Below are 26,327 nucleotides of genomic sequence, written 5' to 3'. Positions count from 1 at the left end.
CCCGTGCTGCCCCGCGCGCCCGCGCCGCTACAACCGTTGGGACCATGGCGGCCGGCGTGGAGGCGCTGCCCGCGGAATGGCGGCTCTACCTCGTCCCTGCCCGCGCCGCCACCTTCCGCAACTGGCCCTTCACCGAGGGCTGCGCCTGCACGCCGGAGAGGGTGAGCCCGGCGGCTCGGAGCGGCGGGAGGGGCCCCGAGCCCGCGCGCCGCTGACGGCCCCTCCCGCCCTGCCTCTGCCCCCAGATGGCGTCGGCGGGGTTCGTGCACTGCCCCAGCGAGAACTGCCCGGACGTGGCCCAGTGCTTCTTCTGCTTCAAGGAGCTGGAAGGCTGGGAGCCCGACGACGACCCCCTGTGAGTAGCGGGGCTTCCCTTCGGCCTCCCTTCTTGTGCAGGCGGTGGGGCGAGAGGGCCCCCCCTCGGCCGGTGGGGCCGGGCGCAGCCCCCGGGCTACGGCGCTGCTTTAGCTGCCAGCTCTGGCCCAGCGTGCGTTCAGCAAAGCGCTACGACTCTGCTGGCTGTGAGTAAATCCTGGCTGGGCAATAACGCTTCAGGCGGACCCGTTCGTGGCTGCTGGAGTGCTCGGCAGGAAAGTGCAGTTGTGTGTGTGTGTGTGTGTGTCTGTGTGTGTGTGTGTGTGTCTTGTTATCAGCTTGACTGTTTTGTTTTTCCCTTCTCTTAGGGAGGAACACAGAAAACACTCTGCTGGCTGTGCTTTTCTCTCCCTCCAGAAGGATCCGGCTAACCTGACGTTGCAGGAGTTCCTGAAGCTGGACAAAGAACGAACGAAAAATGCAATTGTATGTAGATATCAGCACTGTAATGTTTCCTAAAATTTCAGAGTTTGAAAAGCTATTTCTGTTCCTAGACCTGGGGTTACTTAGCTGGCCTCTTGAGTCCTTATTGCTGTGCTGACAAATTGGTTTGCTTCTTCTGTCTCATGTTGGGTCAGATGGTATGCCCTTTCCTGGTTTTCAGCCTTTGCTTTATAGATAATAATTTAGTAATAGTGTTTTGTTTTTATTCTTTGCAGAAAAAACAAATTTCTCAGAAGGTGACCGAGGTTGAAGATGCAGCTAAGTGCACGCGTCGTGAAATAGAGAATCTTGCCTCCTAGGCAGCTCTCGCCTCTCACTTACCTCTGGCATCTGTCTCGTACATATGCCCTGATGTTGTCCCTCTGACTGAATCAGTGTCTTTCCTGAGAACACTTTTGTGCTGGCCATATCTGTGAGGAGCAGAACAGCTCTGAATTCTCCTTCAGTCACCTGATTCTGGCAAGGAAGTACATTGTGTTTGATGCACTGCATGAATAATCTTTTTCTGCAGGGATTCACCTCTTCTTCCTGTTGGTTTAATTAAGGGTTACTTTTATTAAAACCCTTTTATTAAGGGTTTTTTTTGTTTAAACCTAGCTCTTACTAGTTGGGGGATGCTCATAGCCCCAGTGTAAAAACTGTGTTTCCTGCAGAGGTTGAGTCACTTCCATTTTTCTACTGAATATACCAATGCTTACTAATACCTTTGGAAATAAAAAGGGGAAAGGGGTTTCAAGACTCCTTCAGGGATTTAGGAACATGGCTAATAACTTGTACAAGTTCATAGCAAATCTTAGTGTGCCTGTTATGTGTACACTATTTGTAGTTGGCTGCTGCCTCATGTTGATGCATTTATAAATAAAAGTTGAAGGCAAAACAGTGACTTGATTTTTTTACTCAGTTTTCTGAAGGAAAAGAATCTGACCTTTAATGCAACAAGCTTCATTGAATGCTGTTTTTAACTTGAAAATGGAAAATAAGCTAATCAGAGTACAGCTTACAATGCTGTTGGCTCAGATGTCAAACTGTCTTCACTAATGTTTATCAAGTTTCCTTAAAATGTCTGTGCCTTGGTAGAGTTTGTTGGTCCTTCTTGCACAGGGATGGAAAAACTCCTTTGGAAAGGAGAAATCATCTTCCTGAATGGAGCACAGACAGTGAAGAATTGAGCTAGGAACTGCTGGGAAAGGATGGGAGAATCTTTCACAAAGTAGTTGACTGTCATGGGGCCAGGGTTGATTCTACAATCCAGTGTAGTCTGCACACAGAACTGGACAGATGAGCTTAAATTCTCCCAAACTCAGAAGACCTTCCAGCTCGATCCTGGGGAAGAGGCAGTTGCAATCAAACACTGGCGAGACCAGTGTTCCTGGGTTTTGTAAGTTTGTCCAGTGTTTCCTGTCCAAACTTACAAACAATGGAATAACTTCATTATTTCCAGCTGTAACAGCCAAATCATATGCTGATTGTCCTTTTGCATTCTTCTCTTTTTATGCTTGCATTGCAGCTGTAAATAAAGAACAGATTCTTTTTAGCTACTTAAATTCATTCCAAGTTACTGGAATTAGTAAAGTGGCTTCTAGGTAACTGCTGATGTAGAGTCACTTCAGAATTTCTGGAAGTCCCTTTCTGCAAGGACAGAAGGCTGAGATGAGTGTTGAATCGCTTGCAGGCTGTGCTCCTTCAGTATTCCTGATTAGATCTGCACAGGTGGGCTGCAAGTGGCTTGCAGCTGAGCTAGATGTCCCAGCCGCAGTACTTACCCTCATAGGACTTCAATGCACTCCTCGCCCTCTAATCCAAGCAAAACTGCCTCATGGAGAGCAGCAGTGTTGTGCCTGCATAGGAGGAATCGACAATATACTTACTACCTAAAGAAACTGTCCTGTTATGCTCTACCAAATCAAACTATGGAAAAGGAATATTTAGATACAGAACATGCAAGAAGCTCCAGTGATTTTTTTTTTTTTGGAGGTAGGCTTTAGTGTGATTTATCATATGTAAGTTGAATTTGATGGGGGAAGGAATTGGGTGGTACAGCAGGCTTTTTAACTGAAATGATAAGAAATCTTCAAAGCTGGCAACTGAAAGAACTGTGAATACTATTACCTTTGTTCAGGCGCAGATTTTCTTTTTAATTAGTTTTGAAAGTTTACCTCCTAGGCTACAGATTTGGGGAGGGGCATGGGGAGGTTAAGCCTCTCCAAAACTGGAGCATGAATTCCTTTTGGTATACCTGTTGAAAAGACCGAGGCAGAGAATCCTTGCTCACTTACGGTCCTGACCGCTGGTTGATATTAGCACCTTTCTGCACAAGAATGGAGCTCGCATCAGTGTGCCTGTTACAGACAGCTGCTGTTGAAACAGGTTGGTCCTCGCTGTTGGTGCAGTTCAGATCATCTCCCTAGAACACACAGGAGAGGGAAGGTGAGCTGTTAAAAGCCATAAAGATTCTCTGGCTTTCACCTTGCTTTAATATAATGCCAATTTGAGTTAGCAAATGGTCTTCATGCTCAATACAGAAAAATGTTCAAACTGGGGTATTGATTCTAGATGTTTATTCTGAAAAGGTTGATGTTTCTTCCTAGCTCAAAGCTAGAGTAAATGTATGTAACGAGTAATCAGACTAGATCCCACAGTCAGGATGTACCTTACTACATGGCAAAAAGGTAGAGGTTGTGCTTTCCTTTCCCGTACAGATTACTTGAGGCTAAATTGTAAAATCTGTATATTTTTCTTTCTACTTGGCATTGTCAAAGCAAGGGGAGACTGCTTTAAGCACTTTCAACCTGATGACAGTCAGTTGTATTGCAAGGATGTTGCCTCCTAAACATGAAGTTGAAGTCATGTGCCGGGCTAATATTCATGCAGTAAAAAGAGAGCTAGAAAGTGAAATTTAAGCTAGCAATAACTTACTTCATTGAGCAATTGTTCTTCCAAAGCGATTCTTCCTTCCCCGTTTGGACTCAGTTTTTTCAGTAGTTGTCTGGACTCTGGCTGTGGAAACAGAAATCAACCAGTAACATTTCACAGAGTGAAAATACGAATATGTTGACCATATTTTGCTTTTGAGTAAAGGTAGAAAATACACACAGTGGCATGGATGTAGCAGAGGGAAGGATGCAGTGTACCTGGATAACTGAACCTCGGTATTACTAACCCATGATGCCTGTGAAACTTTCCTGAGGAAATGTTGGGTGACCCAGGCTAATGACTTACTATTGAAGTCTTGATTCTGCAGATGCTTCTGTAAGTTATTAAGCTGTAGGTCAATACGCTTATCCAGAGTTGTACAGTGATCAACTCAGCACAATAAAATTAAGCATGGGCATGAGTTCTTTGCTGTACAATGAAAGGCTGAAACCTCCAGAACTTGTAGGAGTATTTTATTTAGAAAATGAATATTTATTTTTAGTAGTAGTTACCTAATATATATTAAAAACCTGCTTTTCCTTTTCTTTCTTCCCATCTTTCTTTTTCCCTCTTTCCTCATGCCAAGGGCATGTCCTATGGGGTCAGAACCAGACAGCAAGGGTCAAGGGAAGATGATGGTGCTTCTGACAAAAGCCTGTAATCAAATCAGTGTGCAAAGGTCTTTATGCCTAATGCTGTATCAATAAAAGCAGAATGGGTCCAAAATGAGAGCAACAATCTAATTAAGCTCATAGAGAGCAGGAACAAAGTTGGCTAGTTCCAGTTCTGTAATAAATGTCAGCCACCAATTTTTTCAGGTTTTATATGAAGTTGGACTTATGTCCCCTTTTTCCCCACAGTCAGTGTTAAAAGCATTTTTTTTACTCTTGGATGCCTGCCTTCATGTTAGTGCAGCTCTGTTGCTAAGTTCTCCTGTACTGCAGGAAGATACATACGGGGAGCTTATCTTCTTTTTCTGTAAGTTTTCTTGACTCTGTTTGCTTTATTTTGCCTCTTGAACGTGAAAGATTATGATCCTCTTCACCTGCTAGAAGGGGAAAGCAGTGTTAATTCAAAGCAAAGCCAGTATCCTAACAAGAACTCAGGGGTAGAGATCTGGAAATAATTTATCAAAAAAAAAAAATCTTTTCTTTTGGATTGAAATGAAAGCAGTATTTATCATTTTTCTACAAGAGAGAAAGTGATGAAATAATTGTTGCAGACCAGGCTGGTTTTAACAAAGGTTTACATTCAGGCAGACTTCAAAACCTGCTATTTTGAAATAAAGATTCAATGAAGTGTCGAGTTTTGGGGATTTGAGTCTTTTTTTTTTTTTTTTAAACTGGCTTCTGCTATTCAACAATCGACTCAGATTCATGGATTGTGTTGACCAAAATCCCTGCAATTTTTTCAATTGGGAAGTTGTTTACTTCCCAAATACTTATGACCAAGACTAGAGGACCTTGAATAGATATGTATGTCCATTATTTGTAAGAGACACAATCTACCAATGTGTAGGAGGGTTGAAAAGCAAATTATGCAGCACATGGGGACCCTTTGGGCTAGCACTACTAGAGTGCCTAGGATCATGGTCACATCACTGATACGCTAGAAAACCAGCTCCTTGTGCCATGGCTGCTATTTGCAAAGTCTCAGATCAGAAGTGTAAACTGGCAGAAATTTATATATTAATTGAAGTATGTCAAATGATGCCATAGGAATTTCTGAATTCTATTGCTGACTTTATAGATTAATAGTTGATTCAATGAAAATCAGAGTCCAATAGGAGCTGCCTAAAATAAGAGTTGCCAATGTGAGTTGCTGAGCTCTTACTGAAACCAGTGGGAGTTGCAAGTTCTTATGTTTGCCAAATGTAGCAAACTGAAGTCCCTAGCACAGCTCAAAAGTAAAGATAATATTGCCATTTACAGCTCCTACTGGAAAATAATTTGCAAACTGTCAGAAGCTTTATCACTTGACTAAAAACACTGCAGTGAGCTGTAGCTGCAGTTTACGGCCTTTCCAGCTGTCCTCTAGGGATGAAACATATTCATGGCCTTTTGACAGAGTCTGTATGCTGCTTAAATCTCAATTCAGCCATGTTTTGAGACTTAAAATGAACTTAAGTGGGCACAGAATGTGCCAATATGATAGTCTGCCTGTCCCAGTGTGTAATTTTAACCTCTCAAGCACTGCCTCCCTGTTCTTGACTACTAAGTTTATGATTGACCATAAAGACAGAAAAAAAATCACCAAAACTAGCCTGACTGCCATCCTGTCCATCTCTGCCTTCTGTTACAGTGCTCAGGTAATGATTGCTGAACTTCACTGGTTTACTGGCAAGAGTATCCTGTGGAATCAAATGCAGGCATTTAATCAGATTATCAGGTAATGCTGTAATAATCTCAGTAGCATGAAACAGAGGTGCTATATATGAAAAAGATACATAGGTTTTTAAGAGCATCAGTCTCAAATTAGTAGAAAACAAATGATTACCTGTAACTGAGCTCTTTTTGTTTTCAGGCAAGATAATGCAGCAGATTTTTCCTGAATCATGTATTTGTTTTGATTTAAAAAGTGACACAACCTCCTTTTTATGAAATCATTCTCATCCAAATTAAAGCATCTCTCTTCTGTTTGAGAGATCTGATTAATTCCTCGCTTGTCAAATGAAGTGATAAACCTTTTCAGGCACTGCTTGGCAAGGTAAGCTTTTTAAGATGCTACACAAAAGATACAGTCTGAATTCTGGATCTTTGAAATGACAGATTTTCATCTTTGAAAAAAAATGGAAACAAATATGTGGGTGGTTTTTTGGAACATGGTAATGCTGGAGGTAGGGATTTTGAGTGTTTGAATACTGTTAGCAGGAGCTCTGGTAATTATCTCCAAACTATTCAAAATTACTAAGCTTGTTTCATTAAGAGCATAACATGCAATCTGAAGAAAAGTAGGGCCAAAGATCAGGAGCTAAGTGATGCTAGGATGATTAAACAACATCAGTTGAAAGAAGAATGTTAATATTAATAGCAAACTAGTGAAATGCAAGATAACAACGTAACCCATGAAATCTGGCTTAATCAGATAACGATTCCTGTTCAACCAGCTCCAACAGAAAAAGAAAAAGATTTTTTTCACTGAAGTGATGAGTTAACACCCTCTGAACAAAAAAAATTTCTTGTATAGACCTGAATTAAAAAATATATCAAGTGTTATGCTGACTCATCTAATGACAGCTTTAGATCAACTTCCTAACAATTGGCCTCATCCCCCAAACTGACCTTGTTAATAGCAAGAGTGTAATTTAATGTAATAGTGACTTCACAGTCATCCTCATGAACTGTAGCAGAAGTAATCTAGAGGGAAAGAGAAACTGTTAGTATCTCTTACAGAAGTACACAGAAATAGTTTTAGGAATAATCCTCGCTGATGGGCTGATAATCGTTATCAGCAAGCCAATAAAAAAAATCATGTGTTTTGGCCTTTGCATACTTACAATATGATACCATCACTTCTCATCAAACTGAGCAAGGGGCAGGTGGTATTTTGGAATATCAGAATGCCAGAAATGCCCAGTTATTCCAAAAGATATGATAACACTATGCTTCATACAACTGCAGCTGTTTTCCACCCAGACTTTGCAGCTTCATGAAAGGCTATGTAGTCCTTAGGATTCCCTTCTCCAGCAGAGCCTGTGAACTGCTTTAGTTGTACCAATCTGTAGAAGCACAGTCTGTAGTAAAACATGCGCACCTTTCTGTGTCAATTCATTTAGACCAAAGTGCTGGCAGGATGGGAATTGAGGTCATTTATAAAAAGTGCACAGGGGATTATAAAAGTGGTATGAAGCCGACAAGGTTACACTGTAGCAGGTTGAGAATTCTGATAATGTTGATTATATTGCTAATCTGTGTGAAAACTCAGAAATAAGCGTTAAACCCAGATAGCTGGCATCCACTTTGAATCTTTTCTGTTACTTTTGGGAGTAATGGTTTCAAGACAAAAGGATGACAAAAGGCCAAGAAGCAGTAGGAGTAGTCTCTCTAGGCAATTTAATATCTTTCAGGCATATCCTTTTGAATCCTCTAGTAAAGAAAACAAGGTGCAGTGGACCTATATCTCATCTCCGCCAAGCAGATATCTTTTATATTTATACTTGTGCTACAGTTTCTGAATGTACTGGTGGACACAGCAGGTCTCAGTGGACATAAAATTCAGATGCAGAATATCTGATGAAGTGTCATACCTCCCAAAAGTGAAATTTGCCAAATGCCAATTACATTTCTCACCCCTGGGGTTTCTGTGTACAGCAGGAGTTTTTCTATAGTTGTTTCTATTCAATATAATTGCTTTTTTCTCGGGTGTTTCATATCCCTCAAGACAGGCTAAGTAGTAATGAGCTTAAATTGTAACAGGGGAGATTCAGGTCAGATATTGAGAAAAAGCTTCCCACATTTTCTCAGTAGCAATGCCAACTTAATGAGTTCCCAGCCCTGCTTCTGCCTCCATCCCACTTCCAGCTACCCACTGCCAACCTTCTCTTGTACTAGCACTGATGCCCTTCCCCTGCCCCCCCGAGTTATTTTTAGCATGGGTCAGTTCACTGATCCAGTCCACAGGACAGCACCACAAACAGTTGTGCCGACATCACTTAGGAAGCAGTGTGGGGGACGCAACCCCTGAACCCAGCAGGGCTGCCAAAGAAAACGGTGTGATACTGCAGCTGAACCTCAAGGATAATTGAGTGCAGAAATGGACTGCCTGGGGCAACTGTGAAATCGCCATTGTTGGTGAGTTTTAAAAGCTTCAAGACAAACATCTGTCAGTAACAGTTTAGGCAGAGTTGAGTCTCCATCAGGATAGGGACCAAATGATCACTCAGTCATTCCACCCCTATCTTCTCGGACTCTTAGAAAGAGCCTTCAAATTTCACCTTCTCACTATCACCCCTTTAATGATGTTAATGCATTTTGGTGACATATGAAGACCGCATCTCCAGTGCGAAAAGCCAACTGCCTTAAATACACTGTTCCAGTGCTAGTTTGCAGTGGGAGTAGACTAGAGAGACCAAAGAGAATTGCTGCTATCTACTGGTGTAATCCAGCCATGAGCAGAGGCAAACATCATCCAAATCCCATTTCTAGCAGGGCACATTTAACTGATCAGCTGCATAGATGTCAATGGCCTCTTTTTTTCTCTCAGTTGCCTGCTGTGGAACATTGTAAAGGCAGCTGAGCAAGGGCTTTCTGGCTTCTATCATTTCTCTCACAGCTGTGAGGTGAGAGAAGAATAGAAACTACCATAGGAATGAAAGCAGAAAAAAATCTTCAGTAAAAGACTAAGCAGAAAAATAAAATAAAAAGGAAAAAAAAAGAACCAAACAACCCCAGGTCAAGGTCTAAAGAAAAGGGGGACATTTAATTTTCTAGTGTTTTTCCAGCAGCCAGAATAATTTTTTGTAAGATTTTTCTTTTCTATCACACTACAAGGAAGATACTACTCACAAGTTCCTACCTTTCCCATTCGAGGTTCTCCAATCAGTGCTCTGAATTCAAGGTTGTTCTGTGCATAGCTTCTAAGGTGAGCGCAGACATGATCCAGCTGTTTTCTCCAGTAACCTGATCAGAGAGAGTTAAGCAGGAGAAAATTCCCTGAAATTGTGATCAATATTTTTTCCACTTATGTGATGAAAGATTAAAAAATAGCATATTTTCACTGAGACAAAAAACATTGAATTTTTTTTCAGAAGATTCAACTGATCAAGAAAATGAAAGGCAAGTTACGCTTTAAGAAAGATGAAATACTCTTATCCCTGTGTCATAATTCATTCCTAGAGCACCTCTATTCACAACAAAACCATGCCTCAGTTTTCCTCTAGAACTGAAATTAGCCCTGTGGGAAGGAGAATCTCAAACTATCCCAGGCAAAAATCAGTACATTACAAATAAGCAATTGTGCATTTCTAGTTGATTTGATGTCACTGACAGTTAACGATGAGCCAAATCTAAAAACTGCAGACAAGGTAACACAATGTATATGGCATTCTAATCTGTGTAAATTATTCCCCAAATAAATGCCTTCCACTTACTTACAGGAGAGCACATTACAAGCTTAAGCAGCCATAAGTTTTTCTTTGATAACTAGTTGTTGGGATTCAGAAGTGGTCTGATGAGCAAATGCTCCTTCGCTAACTCCCATCCCTGCGCTTTCTTCCATCTCACCCTTCAGCATGAAATGCATTTCCTGAATGATGTGGCTGACAACTGCCCTTCTCAGGCGGCTTCAAGTGCCACATCTAACATAGTACTTCAAAACATTTGCCAGCTGCTCATTCCTAGGAAGAGGCCATGGGGTCCTCTGGGTTCATTCATGCAACATGGAAGTGCCATACGTGTTCCTGTCCATACTGACTGCTCAGCTCGTTCAGTGGGGCTATTTCCCTAATCATCTTCCTGCTCCTTTGCCTGTCAGACTCTCCGGGAGAGAGACTTGGCAATCCCTTATGCTGATACAGGGCCTGGAACATTCGGGGCTGAAAGCTCCAGGATTCAAAACTCAGATTAAGACATTATGACTTTTTGCAGCTCCCGGTCCAGTATTTCCAATGCAGTGTTCTGTTTTCATCAAAGAAAAAAAAACCAAAAGGACTTGTTCTCATTCTTAAATGGGTGTTATCAGGATCTGGCTAATTTTATTTTTTGAGCATACTTATAGGAAGTACAGAGTATGATTTATTTTGTTGTAAATAAATTGTGTAGGCTTGGTAACCTCATCTAACTTAAACAGTGAAGTTGCTCTGACCTTATCCTGCTCTGACCTTCACATTGAATGAAGCTCGTAATAGTGAAAAGAAGCCAAGTCAGAAGAGAAGTGCTGCTCTCCGACTTTTACTAGAGAGGGCAAGTGTATGAGGGATTTTGTGCTTGGAAGACTCTTCCAAGACTGATCTGGCAGGAACTGTGACAAACTAAAACAGCAACTCTTATTTATTAGGCAAGTTTAAAGGAAAATAAATTGATTCCCAGAGCAACATAAATTGTTCCCTGCCATGGTCTCATATGCAAAACCAAATACATATTGAAAACAGTAATTTAAAATCTAAGCTAGACTACCACTTTGTGAATGAGGCCTCCAGAGAAGTCAATGTTATTTGCAATAAACTGGTTCATAACTAACCCTCAGCCCCAGCTTACATTTCAAAAAAATCCAAATGGACAGGAACATACTCCTGCCTATCTGAAGTTTTATTGCATCTGAAAGGGTTTTTGGCAGCATTAATGGAATACTTGAATTCATGCTGTCAATAGCTAGTTGCACCTAGGTCACACGGATTTACTGTTTGCTATAGTGGAAAAGGGGAGGCTTCTTTGTCAATTTTACCTGGTAAATGACTTGGTTTCCGATCAACACAGACTGAAAGTATAGCACAAAAGAAATGCAGTACGCATCAGAGGATTAGTGTTTTGATACTGCTCTTATTTCCCCTGTCCTTTTTTTTAATTTTCTTTTTTAATCTTCACAAAAGCAAAGAAGGTTAGTTAATGGCTGATATAGTCTAGAAGAATAAAAATTACTTATTTAGTCACTTGCATTGTTTTTAACTTTAAAAACAGTATCCAATATCTGGTATTATTTGAACTCAAGAAACGGGCATATTTGGCCTATATAAATAAAATTTTGGGGGGTGATCGCATATGGTCTTGTCAATATACAGTTCAACATCAAGGACAGGCAGAATGTATAGAATGGAATCTATTCCTCAGTTCCTGGGAGGGTCTAACGGAGAATGCATTACACCTGTGTGACTTCAACAAAGTTGCCTTTGCTAACTGGCTTAAAAATTAGCAAGAGTCCACTGTAGTTCAAAAGCAGCTCAGAATTTCTTCCCAGCCTTTCTCTCTCACAAGTCAAGAGCTGTACGTCTGATGCGCAGATACAGAAGTGTTTAGTGTTAAATATTTTCTCAGCACTGTTATGGGTCAATCCCTTAATATCTCTAACTCAGGTGAAACTCCCTGACTTGCTGAGTCGAGTGTTGTATTTGCTACAGTGATGTCTCTAAGGGAAGACTCCACATTTCAGAGCAAGGAGGAAGGAAAACGGATTGCCCTAGCAATAATTTTAAAAATAAAAAAGCATCATCTGGTTACGTACACACAGAGCCAAAACAGGAAATTCCAACATTCATTAGTGCCTTTTCTCCACAAGAGAGAAATAACTCTGATAATGGCCGGAGGGGTTGACCCTCTGAAGAGATGGGAAAGTCAATCAAAAAAAGTAATTGTCCCTCCAAACTATGATTTGATGCTGTAGTGCTTTAAAGTAAACCTATACTCCGGACTCCACAGCTGGACTGCCCTGTGACATTAAAGACAATCTGGCAAATTAGGCCATTTATTATGTCCTTAGTTAATACTGATAAGACTGTCTTCAAGGGTTTGGGGTCTAGGAGGCTGGAATTGGAGTTTTCTCAGGATAATAAAACTAAAATCTCTAAAAATTGCAATGTTTTTAATGACAGCAAACAGACAAGAGATTCAACAAAGAACTCACTGACCAAACCAGCAACTGCAAAACAAATTATTCTGCAGTAATGACACAGTAGTCTCTGCATGGACAGTCTTACTCTGCAAGGAGTGATGTAGATGTGCCAATACTTTTGAGGGCTGGAAGATGGGGACGACAAGAGCTGGAATGGTTTCCACCAACCCTATTTTTTGTAATTCTCTTAAGAACCCCTTTCCCCAGTTTAATTTGCTTTGCTTCCAAAACTTCCATCATTTATTCCCCAATGCTATTCCAAACGAGTTCTTCATGGAGACAAGCTCCATCATATAAGAGCTGTGATCCCCAGTTTCTCTAAGAGAGAAAGTTTCATTCCATAGTTCTCCCAGCAAGCACTATAGCAGCACTAACTGAACTTCACTCCCTCGGCCAGCGTGTGGGGATGTTTCTCAGAGGTTTCCAATTCAAATACAGGACACATCTGCCCCGATCTTGTAGGATCTGAGGAGATCAAAGTACTAGCAAACTAGTAAAGCTGTACAGGAGTCATTAACCCTAATTTAGATTATTGCTGGTATGCTTTCTTGTAGCCATTGATGGAGATCAGTGATCTGACTTCTGCATTTACAAGTGTCTGGTGGGGAGACAGACTTGTAAAGATGGAAATTAATGGCCTAGTGATGGCAAATTTTATAGACTATAATCTTTTCAAGAAAATACAAAGTCAAACACCATGGCTTTGGAAACTAAGAAGAGTTTTCCCTGATTACATAAAATCAAGAACGCTTTCTAACCCCTTCCAGGACTGATGGCTGTTAGGAGAGGCTTATGATCACTCATCTTTTCCAGCTTTTCTTTTTGTAAAACCATCTCAAGTTCCTTCTTCTTCAACAGTTTGCTAGATGGGTAAAAAAGTCCAATGGTTTGGGTTCCTTTATCTTTTCTTTGATTTAGATCTACTCTTGATTTGGACAAGGAAATAGGAAGAGGCTGCCAGGCAGCTTCAGCTTGGAATCCTTTAGCCTGTGGGGAAGGCAGGAAAGGAAAAGTGTAACTATTATCATTAAATGACTTGCAAGCAGAAACAAACCAGAGCAGTACAAAAAAAAAAAAAAAAAATTATGGAGGAATGAAAAGGCTAGAAGGGAGAGATGTTAACAATTCTTGATTATATTTACCAGTCAATAAAAGATGATGGAACTTATCACAAATATTCAAGAAACCAAAACACCAATGTGAAGAAACCAAAGAAAATGAAGAAACCAAAACTGATGCATGTTTTGGTAGGACAAGCTATCCACATGCTGGCCTGGCTAAGTATCATGGTCTTTTCTTAAAACAGAGTTTTCAAAGCAATGTTACATTTGCATGAAATAATATCTTGTATTAGGAGGACCCAAATAATTTGTGATTAATCAGATAAAAGTACTTAAAGAGCTAAGACTTTGAAAAACTGATTGTTTCTCACTTTGCTATTTAGAACAAGGCTGGATTAAGGCCTTCAGCTAAGGCTGAATACATTTCCATAGAAAACAGTTCTCAGAATAAACGTATCCTTTGTTTTGCCCACAGAATGCTCACAGAACACAACATTGTCTCAAAAAGGAAATTAACGGAGTCACATCGATTTATACCATCAGCAGACCAGCCTATCTTTTAAATGTGGTCAAAACCTTGCTTTGTAGCATTATGTGTCTTACCTCAGAAGAGACCAACAAGTCCCCAGCACCCATAAGCACGCTGTTGTGAGTACCCGCCCTTGCCTGGGGCTCCATATAAACACCACAGGACCCACAGAATCGAGCGTACGGTTGGTTGGTTGTACCACACTTGAAGCAAGTAAAGTAGCACGGAGGAGCGCCAAACTGGAAGGTTCAAGGAAACACTTGTCACCACAGCAACATGTGATGCATAGCTCAAGAGATATAAAAGCAACGTCATGAATTAAAAGGAACTAAAACAACAGTACCTAAAGGTATTAGATTAGAAGTATTAACCAGGACACCAGACTGCTAACACATTGGCAGATGCAAGACAGTAAAACTTCAGTTAACTCAGCACTATGCCATGGAGGCAAAATTTTTTTCAGAGATCTAGCATTTTGGCAGCTTTTTTTTTTTTAAACATTCACTTTGAACAAGTATTTCTTCTCTTTGGCAAACCGCTGTCATTACTAGTGTGGTGCTCCGATACTGAATCTTGACCAAAATTCTTTCCAGTTCAATTTTAACTGCACTAGAGTCCTCCTGGTACAGTGTAGGCCCAATGGTTATGTGCACATATAGGAGAGAGATTCACATTTTATGTAGACTCAGCTGACAGAAAAAAAAAATCTTCCTGAGTATGATTTTAGCCCAGAACACTATACTTTTAAAGTGTATTCCAGAAGGAACTTTTTTCATTGATTGTACTCAGTAGAGCAAAGACTATATTGGGCAGTAATTATAGAGGAAATGTTCTCTTTAGTGAACTTAATGAGGCCTTCAGCCAAAAAGTTGGCATGCATCATCTATATATGGCAATTGCCTGTATAAGTGATTATAGCTCAGGGTAAATGTCAGGCAACTAGAGTTAGTTTAGCCTATATTTTAACCTTTGATGGATAAGTTACTTTGGCAAAGAGTACACGCTTACTAGATCTCAGCTGATGCAATGAGCTGATGCTCATTGACCCTTGGCAATTTGTTTACATCCCTAAACCGTTAAGTCATTAACTGAAGTGGGGCCAGGATGTCATCTAAGCCTTTAATTTTTCTTTACATAATCCTATGTGCTCTAAGCAAGTATTTTGTTAATAATAAGTCATGTACTAACTGACAAGAGTTTTGCGAAGAGAAGTTTGAAATTGCTGCAGGTAGTAAATGAGTAAAAACAGACTTGTCAACACAAACACTGATAGCAAATTAAACAGAAATAATTTTCAACAGAAGCCCAAACCTGACAGCACATACCTTGGCTCCACACCAGTCACAGAACCTGGTATCACAATGGTTAACACGACTGCATTTTGAGCAGGCAGTTGTCTTCCCTTGCTGGCTGGGGAAAGGTTGGGGGGTGTCTCCTCTAAACGTGGGCTAATAAAATAAATCAAGCATTAGGAAGAAAATACATCTTATAAAGAAAAGTTGCAAGCTAAGCAAGGGCAATGGGAAAGCAAGCTACTTTGATAACACTAACACAAAGTAATGTTCAGCCTAAAAGAATTCTTTCAACACATAAGCAGACTGACTTTGATCTAGCCTGTAATTTTTACATTACAAAATTACAGTAAAATGTGGTATTAATTCAATTGCTTTACTTTTTTTATTAGAAATGAGAGAGAGAGAGAAAAAAAGCTCTTATCAACTGTGTCACCTTTCTTTGAGTATTTATTAATAGGGTCCCACATATAAGTACACTGAAAACTAAGACGGGGTTTCTCTGCTGATAAAGTTGTGATATATAGAGAGATGAGAGAAGAAGAATGATTTGTGAGTTAAAATCTTCTGATTATAATAGCAACATCTTGAGTTTCAAGACCCAAACCACAATGGTTATTTTTCTTTGTACCTTTTAAAGTCTGTGTAGTAATTTGGCATGGAAAGTGGGTTCAGACAGTGAGTTTTCTTTCAGTTTGATATTTTATTTGCTACATACATAATTTTGGCACTCTTTTGCTCATATGGTTATATATTAGCTAGCTTTCCTTACTGCAATTAACTTGTATGAGTAAGCAAAAGAGATTTTTTTCAGTTGAGACTTCCAAGAGGGGTGATTATAGATCCTAGTTAGTACAAATATGTTTAAAAATGTTTTGTTAGCTTTTGCCTCAGGGCTTATGCAGTTTATTTCCTCTGCAAATCAGGACTACGGAAAAGGAACAGAGTCTGAGGAGAGTGATTTTTATGACATATCACAACAGCAAGTTGAAAAAACACAGAACAGCCCTTTTTTCATCTGTAGCCTTGATGGCAATTTGAACAATTTTATTTGGGGGTTTTGCATTATTTCAAATTTGGAAGATAAAATTTACAAGATCACAAGTCTAAACATGTTTTAAATCTAAACTATTTAATTAATAGTAATATCAGCACTATTAGTAATTATTAACTAGGAATTACTATTAATTATCACTAATCACTAATTATTCACTATTATTAGTAAAATTTATAATAACTATTCATAGTAATTCAGTAAGCACTTAACTTTCTCTCTTAGCTACTGCAGATCTCACCGTTCAAGTCATATGCTTAAGTTTATGCAGTCACATATTAATACCTATATTCAGTGAAGCAGTTAATATGTGTTTATCTTAGGTAAGTGCAGATTCCTACTGAAATTCACTTTGAAATGACACCTCAGTGACTATACAAAAGACCTTCACATCTAGCTACTGACAGTCTTAAAACTCAGGATGTCGCCATTCTAATCATAACATTTTAACTCACAAATCATTCTTCTTCTCTCATCTCTATATTTATCACAACCTGGAGAAGTGAAATGTGTCACAAGGCTTTATATAAAACTTGTCAGGAGAGAAAATAAAATTATTCCAGGGAACCAAATCAGCAAGCTAAACTGGGAGTTGAAAAACAGCAATTTTAGGTGGAACGATCATTGTCATTTTTCTCACCTCCGTACAGAGTCACTGTCAAATACAAGCATAGCAGCTGTATGCTGGTAGGGAGAGCAGCAAATGGAGATAACAAAGATAATGTAAAAGATTTATAATAAAATAAATCCACAAAATAATTGAAATCAATGAGAATGATATTTCTGATGTATATACTAAAGTTCTCTACTGCAATTAAAAATAATCTGAACACAAAGAAGACTTCCTACAACACTCAGCCAGGACTGTTTTCTGAACTTTGACAATGGCATTTGTAATCCTGACTTCCGCAAGAGAAACCTGAAGGTATAGGATGCATTTGTTTTATATGTAGCTGGACATTTGAGATGGGGCTGGAATTCCTGAGCTGGAATATAGGAGGGGAAAGATTCTCTGCTTCTGCAACATAGGTACAAAGGGATATGACTTCAGTTCTCCAGAGGAAAAAAAATATATTAATTTTCTGCTTTGACATGATTAACCCCAGTGTGATTGGTGCAAGAAACCTTACCGTCTGTGCTTCAGGCAGTTTGCTTTCACAGGTCACACAGCGTTTATGGTGAAGAGGATTTCCAGTGCCACATGCCCGACAAATTACTTTGCCCTTTCAAATATGGAAAGAATACATTTCACATGGTATTTTAAAACTGTCAATAACTACAATAAGATAAACCATCCAGTCATTAAGGACTTGAACTTACAAAGTGGTGTGGCTATTCAGCGTTGGAAGATAGAAGAGATCCTTCAAGTCAGTGCTATGGGCTTCAGACTTTAGTTACGCCATATTGCCTGATCATCACAAATCTATCATTGGTGCCAATTTTGTTTAAACTATGGTACATTTTGCTCAGGAGATCCAGTATCAATACCTCCAGAGCTTTTTATGTATTAGTGTCAGCTTGCTTAGTCACTGAAATTATACACCACAGATGGTCCAATATTTGCAAGGAAAATTAAAAAAAAAAAGTAAGTAATAATACACTATTAGGCCCTAGAGGATCTTAATGGTCAGCAGGTCACTATTAAGGAGTAAGTTTCCACCAGGGCTGAGAATGATGGGTCTGATGTCTTGACTGCTGGCACCAACTAATTCGGGTTTGCCTTTGTACCCACCTCAGGGCTGTCCTAAAACATTAAATTTGGGCCTGTGTCTGTAATCTTCTTTGGCATCAAGCTGATAGTCGCCTCAGACTATGAGTCTCCTTTATTATCTGATACTCTTCAGTCAGTAGTTTCTTTTCAGTATCCTTCTCTTCCCAGAAATGTTCCTCTACAGTTATCAGACAATTTTGTCTAGCTAAGACCACCAGCGTCTTTGGATCACTGACAAAGACTGTGCTTTAACTTTGTGGGCACGGACCCATTGGCCCAGTCCTGCCAGCCTGTCCCTACTAAGCACTCACAATCGAATTAGGTAAGCAGGGTAATGAGGATATTTTTAATAAACTTAAAATGCTTAATAATGCCATAAGTAAGGCCATAAGTATGTTGATAAATTAAGATACTCTATATTGAACACAAATGCATGCATTTCTGTCAGACTGCTAATGCTATATCATGTGCTCTTCAGCATGCCTTCCTGTGCAACCTTATATGCTTTACCTTTAATGAACATTTCTATTCAAGGTATTTTTTAATCCTGCTAACACTTAAAGCTGCAGTAATGTAATCAGGCAAACCCTAGTCAGATCAAAATATTTGTAATGAAGTCACCTGTTAGAAAAATGAATGTAGGAGGTAAATGGTTACTTTGTTGTTATTATTCTCGAATACCTTTAGGCAGATGGTGGTTTGGGGCTGCAGCTGTGGAGCTATCGGTGCTTCACATATAATGCAGGTGGGTGTATTCATTGGCACCAGACATCTGCATTCCAGACATGGTGCCATCTGAAGGAAAAGTCACATCACATCTTATTAAGGACCATAATGAGATCAGTTAAGGTTATCATGACATTTTCAATATTTTGCTGGTTAGAGTCTACATCAGCAGCAAAATCAATGGAAACTGCAACTGCCAACAACAGATGCTGGTATTGATCCTTAAAATCAGAGACTATCAAAAAATAGGAAGACAACTGGAGAGAAGATGCTTTACTAACTACTAAAAAATGTGCCAGAAAGGTGCTAAGTTAGTTTTCAGTAATTTAAAATGCTATAATAGTATGTGTGCACATAGTTCAAATCTTCCTAATGATGATCCTCCTAATGATCCTCCACCACCATTTGACACTACAGCATTGGCCCAGACAAAACATCCCTCTGAGAATACAGGAAAGAAATTAGACCACTGACTCATTAGATTGGGTTATTATCTCTTGGGAAGAACTCAGAGAAGGCAGTTAAAGACATCGCTATATAAAACCAGCTAAACAGGGTGCTCTTATATATGCCCACACATGCCACCATGTATATCTTCGGGCACATTAGATGGGTCTTCTACAGTTATGACATATCAAGATTGGCAACTACTGTTTGATAATAATTCGCTAACTGCAGTGAAGGCTAGGGTCACGGGCCTGCACTAGTGAGCCCTGGAATAAGGTGCACACACAGTTCTTGAAGATGGGTGGTGGATGTTGCAGGAAGAGGATGCTTAATTTGGTGATGTTTCCTGGTACAAATGATTAAAACATAATTTATTTTTTCAAAGTTATCCTTATTAAAACATATGGCACTTGAAGCAATCAATGGTTAATTTTGCGGGGGGCACAGGGTGGGAGGTGTCCCATTACTTAAAAATTACATTGGTCCAAACGCTAAGGTTGCTGAACAGAATAAAGCAATCAGAACAGAACTTTCCAAATGAACATATGACTAAAAATTGGCATTCCTGGCAATAAATGGGTAATCTGCTGAGGAAGCTAGTTTGTCTTAAGAGGATTTGTTGATTTTTATGATTTTTTGCTGACCTGTGCTCCTTCAGGGGCTGGGAAGCGACGTACTGGCACAGGTGGGATAGGAGATCCACATTCCTGACAGAAGTGAGCCAAGGGGTCGGACGGGCGAGGTACAGAACAGTGTGCACATCTAAAAATACGCGCAAACTGGCTGAACTTGTTTTAGTGTTATACTGCTGCATAATAAAGAGTAACCTGGAACATGATTTAGATCAGTAATTTCTGCGTTACAGTTTCTAGGCTACGGTCGTCCACCAGGCCATGTCCCCGTGTCTATGATATGAGGCCCTGAGCTCTAAGCAGCCTTGCAAGGTATAAAATGTGATGGCTGCTGCTATTTCATGCTTTCTTCCTCACCATATGAGGAAACATGTTTTCTGAAATGAGATCTGTATCAGGCCTTGCTGCTGCAATATAGGGTACCACGGATAGACCACATAACTCTTTCAGGACTAGTGAGCAATGAAGGCTGCACTCTGCAATTTGGAAAGACTGTTTTTCCTCTGATCCTACAGATATTAATGTTTTTTAAAAGGATGATGAGCTAGATGATGGCTTTGTACAATGAGAAGTAAATATAACCATCAGTAAGAGAAATCAGACTTTCAAAGCCTTAACTAGGTCACATTCTTCTGTTATGAGCCAGTGTCTGTCTTTGCTTTCCTTGTTTTTGTGGAACTTCACAGTATTATCAACTTGGTTGTAAAAGGCAATTGCTTTGTTACTTTCCACAGACAAAAATGTTAAAAGAAAAAATGAATTACTTGAGGAAATCTGTTTCCTTCTGGATTCTTGCTGTCCGTGCGCTTGCTAAGCTCTTCCGGCTAGTCACTGCAGAAGAACTAGCGAACTGAAATAAAGACAACTCTTTGGCAATAATTAGCTGATGTTTGCAAACGCAGGCAAGGCTAGCAAAATCAACTGCACACATATTATTTGAGACAAAGTGCATTGAAATGCAGTGCTTTAAGGAAAACCCACTACACCCTGATTCCTCCATTAGCTGTAATAAGGACACACAACTTCCAATAAAAATAAATGCATCTTGCTACTTATTTCCAATAAAGCATGACTGAATCTTAAGTTTTAAATATCAGCTGACTGACCTATAGGAATAACTATCTGTTAATTACAGCTCAGTAACATATTAGCAAGGAATCGTTAGGAATGCAAGCACTGGTAGTCTGCTCTGCCTGGTTTTCTCTTTATTGATAACGGTGTACTGCTCTGGGCATTCCTATTCCAGTGTGTCACTACCAGCAAGTTTAAATCAATACTGTATAGTACAGTATAGCCAGAGGCATTAATTTATGACAGATTATGTTCACAAATATTCACATCTTTATTTTTTTAGAGCTCAGTTCTGATAACAGCCCTTTACAGTCTTCCTCCATACCTCTTTGCTTACCTGTAATGACTCCGTGGGTGGTGCTGAGACGGATTCCTCTCTGTATCCTGTTGTTTCCAAATGACTGGTCAGGAGCTGCGATCCTTTCAGGGACCTGTGAGCAGTTTTGCTTTCTGTCTCCAACTCTAAAATTATAACCATATTTCATCCCATTATTCCACTCTCATTCATTTCATGCATAGGCTAACATATAGGTTAACATGACTATCACATACTCTCATGTTTTAAATTCCAATGGCTAAATGTATTTCTAGCCATTCTAAAAAGTTACTTGACATCTAGATCTTGGGTTAAAATAAATTGCATGGAATCATAGAAAATTAAGCCAGAAGAAATCTCATTCCTCTCTGAAATAGCTTACTTTTGTATTTTTCTCAATTTAAGGTTTTCTTCCTTCTCACACCCCACAAAAAACCAGCTCCTAAGAGTAAATTAGTGAGTAAATATTAAAATGATTCCTTGCTCTTAAACAGTCCCATTGCCATAACCATGAAATAACAGCCTTTATTAAAAGAGAAAATCTGCGTCAAGCTTTCATTTCTGTTTTGTGTATTTATTTTGGAATCCTTCTGCAAGCAACACTCAAACATCAGTAAAGAACTCTGTAAAGGATTTGAACTCCCATCAGTTTAATAGGATATTCTGGCACAAAGGGAAACAGAGACTGGGCCTTGTTATGTTGCTCAGAACTGAATGACATTTTAAAACGTTTTTAAAAAGGTAGTGTGATATGTATGGAAAGTCTTTTTTTTCTGTATTTGCAGTGTCAAGAAATCTAAACTGGAATTCCCACTGAATGCTATGTCCCCTGAGATGGTTATGAAATTACCCATATTTTACCAATGATAACAGAGAAAAACCTTACACAACCTATTCGCAGCTAAGGTAGAAACCTATTCCAGCTATTATGAAGTAATACTATACCTTGAAAATCTTGGGGTGCTTCACTCCAGGCAGGCTTGATTTCCACATTCACTCCATTCTTCTTTGGTTTTGTAGTAAACACTCCATTTTCACTCTCCTAGAAAGTAATTCCATTTGAATTCCAAATGAAATAGTCGTCTCTGCTCCAGTCCTCTCTTGCTATAGTTACTTCTTACGATTCAAAAAGTATATGGTTAAGGTATTTATTTTCAATACAAGCATTTAAAATGCTTAAATTATAAATGTATTTTAAAAATATCTGACCTGAACTGGTCATGCAAGGCCAAGCAAGAAAAAAGAAAAGGCATGTTCCCTTGAAATTTTAGTATCACCAAAAGGCCTGAAGCAGGAAATATGGGCAAACAGAGAAAACATAACATACAAACAGTACAGGTAATCAAAGTTTAATCTCTAAGTAACACAATACAACGTTTTATGCTCAGATAAAGGGTTACAACTGCTACAACTTGCCTGTAGGGAGAGATCCTTTAGGAAATTCTTGTCATTCTCTTCACCAGAGAAGAGGATGTTTGGTGGTTTGTATTCTACCAGAAACATCTTTGTTACGATGGCACTTTCTCTGCAGTCCCTGAAAGCCAGTGTTCACAAAGCTATGTACATGCCATACACGGGAGTGCAGCAAAATGCAAATCCCCAATGAAAACGGTTCATTTGGTGGAACATCGCTTCCAAGCTTGCAGGTCATTATTTTAGTAAATAACAATCCTAAGCAATACTCTCAGTAACTACTGCTTTGTTTTGTTTTGTTTTTTTTAAAGTTAATTATGCACACACTAAGAAGTTACCAATAAATCATACAGATACTTTAATTCCTCACTAGCTTTTACATATAAGACTCCTGATACTCCTTAAGCTGTGTCTGCCCGCTGGGGTAGTTAGTGCTTGCCAGCAACACAGAAACAGAGAACAAGATTTTTCTTCCATTCATAACACCATATGGAAGCGCTCATTTTCGCAATCAAGCAGCAGTTAGCATGATATTCATTTCAGGTAACAACTGTCATTCTCTGCCATTTATTAAATTACAGCAGTAACATTAAGATGCCTGTAAATGTTCAAAACATTCACTTAGGATTTTATTAAATGTCATTCTAGGGCATATCTTTATCTCACCTAAAAATGTCTCAATAGAAACATACTGGAAATAAGTGTTAATCCAGACAGTGATAGCAGAAAATACATAGAGGCCTTTTTTCCATGTCTCTGCACAGGGAATATAATGTTGTTTCATTGCAATGCAGGCACAAGCAAAGGCTACTGGCAGGTGCTAGTAGTGGGGGAGCAGCAAGCCCAGATCCCCAGCTGGAGTGGAAGTTTCTGCTCCCTTGGAAATCCAACATAAAAATACAAGGGGGTACAGACAGAGAATGCATGTATCCCCACGGTCTGTGTCTAAGCATGAAGTTAGTTGGGAGAAAGTCAACGGCTGTGCAGCAAAATCTCTTTCTACTTAATATATTTTTACTTTGCTTTTGTGTGTGCTACATTGCACTTAAGCTGTAAGGCCTAGTGTTCTGTGCTTGTTTAGGAGAAGCTGAGCATATTCCTCAGAAGACCACTTCTATAGATCTGTTGACTCACTGGATGTTTTCTGGCCTCAGAAAGCACCATACTAGTTCCTCAAGCATTTCTGATGCTTGTATTCAAATGGATGAACTCTAAGTACAGTGTATTTTATCAGCCCCTCACCCACAGCCTCCATGGATCATTGGCCTTCATCCAAGGCCCAGGGGAAATAAATCAGCTCCACAAACACTTAAAGATTAAAAAGTATTATGAGAAAGTGGAGACAACGAAAGGAATTCATGAAGATCACTTAGACTGAAAGCTGGCAAGAGCTGCCCCTCATTCACTAGGTACAGAGTGCTTAGAAAAACACAGCTCCAAGCCATGATTAGGAGGTCTAGTCCTTGCCACAATACTACTAAAATAAAACAAGATACCTACTTTGTGACTGCCAGTGCCTTGACCATTATTTTCCCAACCGGTAACATGATAGGTCCCTTATACTTAAAAGTATTATGCTCTCCATAGCCAGGTTTCCTAGTGAGTTCTGGCTTACTTCCATCTAAAGTGTAATAAATAGTGACCTCAGGGGTATCTGAAAGACACAGAGAAAGTAATTATCCACACTGTATCAGAGCTGTGCAAAATAAGCTCTACACCTGGAAATACTCACTACTGTGTTTGATTTTTCTCATGTAAACAAAATAAAGCAGTTGCATAAACGATTGAAAGTTCAGGACCAAAACTATTTCTCCCATGAAAAGCTGGTGACTAAACAAACAAAATTTCATTACAAGCAATATTTCTTTCCATAAAGTAGCCATACACTGGTTTTGTATGAAAACAATGCAACAACTTGTCTGTTCTAAAGACAGGAAAAACAATTGCTCTCATAATGAAAGGTGGAATTTCAAAAATTGTACGGAAAACTTCTGAGTGAGTCTGGCATGTGATATTTTCTATTACTGGTTTTGAAGTCACAACAAAATACAGCAACTTAAGAGCTTGACCTTGGAAGCAATTAAGACTGCTAACACGTATGAACTCATATATTATGACAATAATATTTCTTGTATCCATAAAGTTAAGTGCAAGTATATTTGCAGTATCAAAACATCTAAGTTAATTCTGTGAGTTACTTAAGGAAGTGGATACTCACAAAAATCATAATTAAATGTAAACAAAAATATAGAGGCTAAGAGTTTCAAATGATCACATAAGAAAAAGTTTTAAATAGAGTCAAAGTTGTTATTTATACCTGACTTTATTTCTACAAGAGTATTTGTGTCTATTTCGTGTTTAGCCTTCCCTGGAAGAGGGATTCGAAGAGGTATGACCTGAGGAACTGAGACAGAACCCGCTGTCATTTTTTCTCAGCAGGGATCTTTAAAAAAGAGCAAAAAACAGAAAAGCAGACAATTATTTTTCTTAACAGAAGAGTGCAGTGAGAAATGTTGCATTTTAACGAGATTCCTCATCCTGATTTGTTTCTCTTGAAAGAGAGAATACTGGAGTCCTTAAAATGCTAGTCCTCATCAATATTTCTCAGGTCTTCACACTGAAAAAGAATAAGATCCTATAGACCCATGAAACGTTTGACTTATTCTCCTATTACAGGGCTATGAACAGAGCTTGAGATGAGCACTGTTGCTTTTATTTCAGTTTGGCCTTCCTTGTTCAAGTTCGATCTCCACTTGCTCAGGTGAAACAGCTTTAGCATCATGTATCTTATACCATGCCAGGAGAAAATAACTGTGAAGTATCTTGACCCTCATCATCGAGATGTGGCATCGTTTTCTCTGCAGGAAGAACCAGCCCCTTGTTTCATTGTGGCTTTGAGAATGTATGTCAGTGAGATACAGGATGTCCCGAAAAGGAATAAAACAAGAGAGCTATTCCTTAAGCTTGCCTCACCTGTTGTATACGTTAAAAATACATCTATAAGGCAGATGCCATACATGATTTATCATAGGCATTACGTCACTGAATTCAAGAATGAAAAATTACATTTGGATACGTTAGCATTTTAGAATACAAAAAGACGCACTACAGGTCTTGGGAATTGATATTCACGGCCAGAAAACATGTCCACACTAGACAGATTTGGTTTTGTAACCAACCTTTCAGTGCTCCAGAAACGTCTCGAATGCTAACTCATCAACACAGATAGTAATGACTGAGTACCGAAGGTGTTCACGGATCTGTGCACTCACAGGGGCTACACTGAGATAAGTGCTGTCTGCAGCTGTCCATCTCCTTGGCTGGATTGCCTGTAACAGCTGGTGTAACGAGTGTGGACAGTTCTCAGCCAAGCACTTGGGCTGCGTGCTGCGGCATGGGTGAAATGATGGTGCGTGGATCAGCTCTTTACCTGACACTATTTTCTCCGAGGACCTGACTGCTCTTGCCACACCTAGACCAGAAGCAAAGTGCCCCGTTTCAGGCCGGTGGGAGCCCATCATGGGTGGGATAAAGGGGGGGTTGCTGCGGGCATCCCACTGTGCCGGGGCTCCTGCCCCTGCTCCAGAGCAGCACAGCCCCTCGCTGCACCCCACCGTGTGCCAGGCCCCGCGTTCCCTCCTCTCACTGCACAGCCCTGCCCTTCCCGCTCGATCCCTGCCACGCAGCCCCTGCCCTCCCCGCTCGATCCTTGCCGCGCAGCCCCTGCCCTCCCCACTCGATCCCTGCCACGCAGCCCCTGCCCTTCCCACTCGATCCCTGCCACGCAGCCCCTGCCCTCCCC

At 39.8% G+C, this 26,327-nt stretch overlaps 2 protein-coding genes across 2 annotated transcripts; one reads left to right on the top strand and one right to left on the bottom strand.

Annotated features, from left to right (window-relative positions):
- The first annotated feature begins 29 nt into the window (after positions 1–29).
- Positions 30–1,698, top strand: BIRC5 (baculoviral IAP repeat containing 5). The gene is made up of 4 exons (XM_026089880.1): positions 30–161; positions 246–355; positions 684–801; positions 1,035–1,698. Exons 1-4 carry the CDS (start codon positions 45–47, stop codon positions 1,116–1,118), a joined length of 429 nt encoding a protein of 142 aa, XP_025945665.1. The 5' UTR covers positions 30–44; the 3' UTR covers positions 1,119–1,698.
- A 5-nt stretch (positions 1,699–1,703) lies between these two features.
- On the bottom strand, positions 1,704–24,951 carry DZANK1 (double zinc ribbon and ankyrin repeat domains 1). The gene is given in 22 exon segments (XM_026089878.1): positions 1,704–2,225; positions 2,228–2,303; positions 2,305–2,326; positions 2,583–2,657; positions 3,096–3,223; positions 3,736–3,816; positions 4,689–4,777; positions 5,986–6,082; positions 7,014–7,088; positions 9,247–9,350; positions 13,032–13,260; positions 13,938–14,102; positions 15,189–15,311; positions 17,340–17,432; positions 18,602–18,715; positions 19,738–19,855; positions 20,490–20,575; positions 21,134–21,258; positions 22,058–22,154; positions 22,529–22,646; positions 24,026–24,146; positions 24,843–24,951. Coding segments are annotated over 22 exon segments (2,307 nt in total). The 3' UTR covers positions 1,704–2,163.
- Positions 24,952–26,327: the final 1,376 nt, after the last annotated feature.

This window comes from Apteryx rowi, unplaced genomic scaffold, assembly GCF_003343035.1.
Source record: "Apteryx rowi isolate R43461 unplaced genomic scaffold, aptRow1 scaffold_832, whole genome shotgun sequence".
In the NCBI taxonomy this organism is placed as follows: domain Eukaryota; kingdom Metazoa; phylum Chordata; class Aves; order Apterygiformes; family Apterygidae; genus Apteryx; species Apteryx rowi.
The sequence above is the reverse complement of the archived record's forward strand: the minus strand, read 5'-3'. Positions and strand labels throughout refer to the sequence as shown.

Bases quoted from the DNA above. Each gene is read 5' to 3' on its own strand.
- BIRC5 (XM_026089880.1), top strand. From the start codon at position 45: ATGGCGGCCGGCGTGGAGGCGCTGCCCGCGGAATGGCGGCTCTACCTC. The intron at 162-245 runs GTGAGCCCGGCG...CTCTGCCCCCAG, and splicing joins GCGCCTGCACGCCGGAGAGG to ATGGCGTCGGCGGGGTTCGT. The intron at 802-1,034 runs GTATGTAGATAT...TATTCTTTGCAG, and splicing joins AACGAACGAAAAATGCAATT to AAAAAACAAATTTCTCAGAA.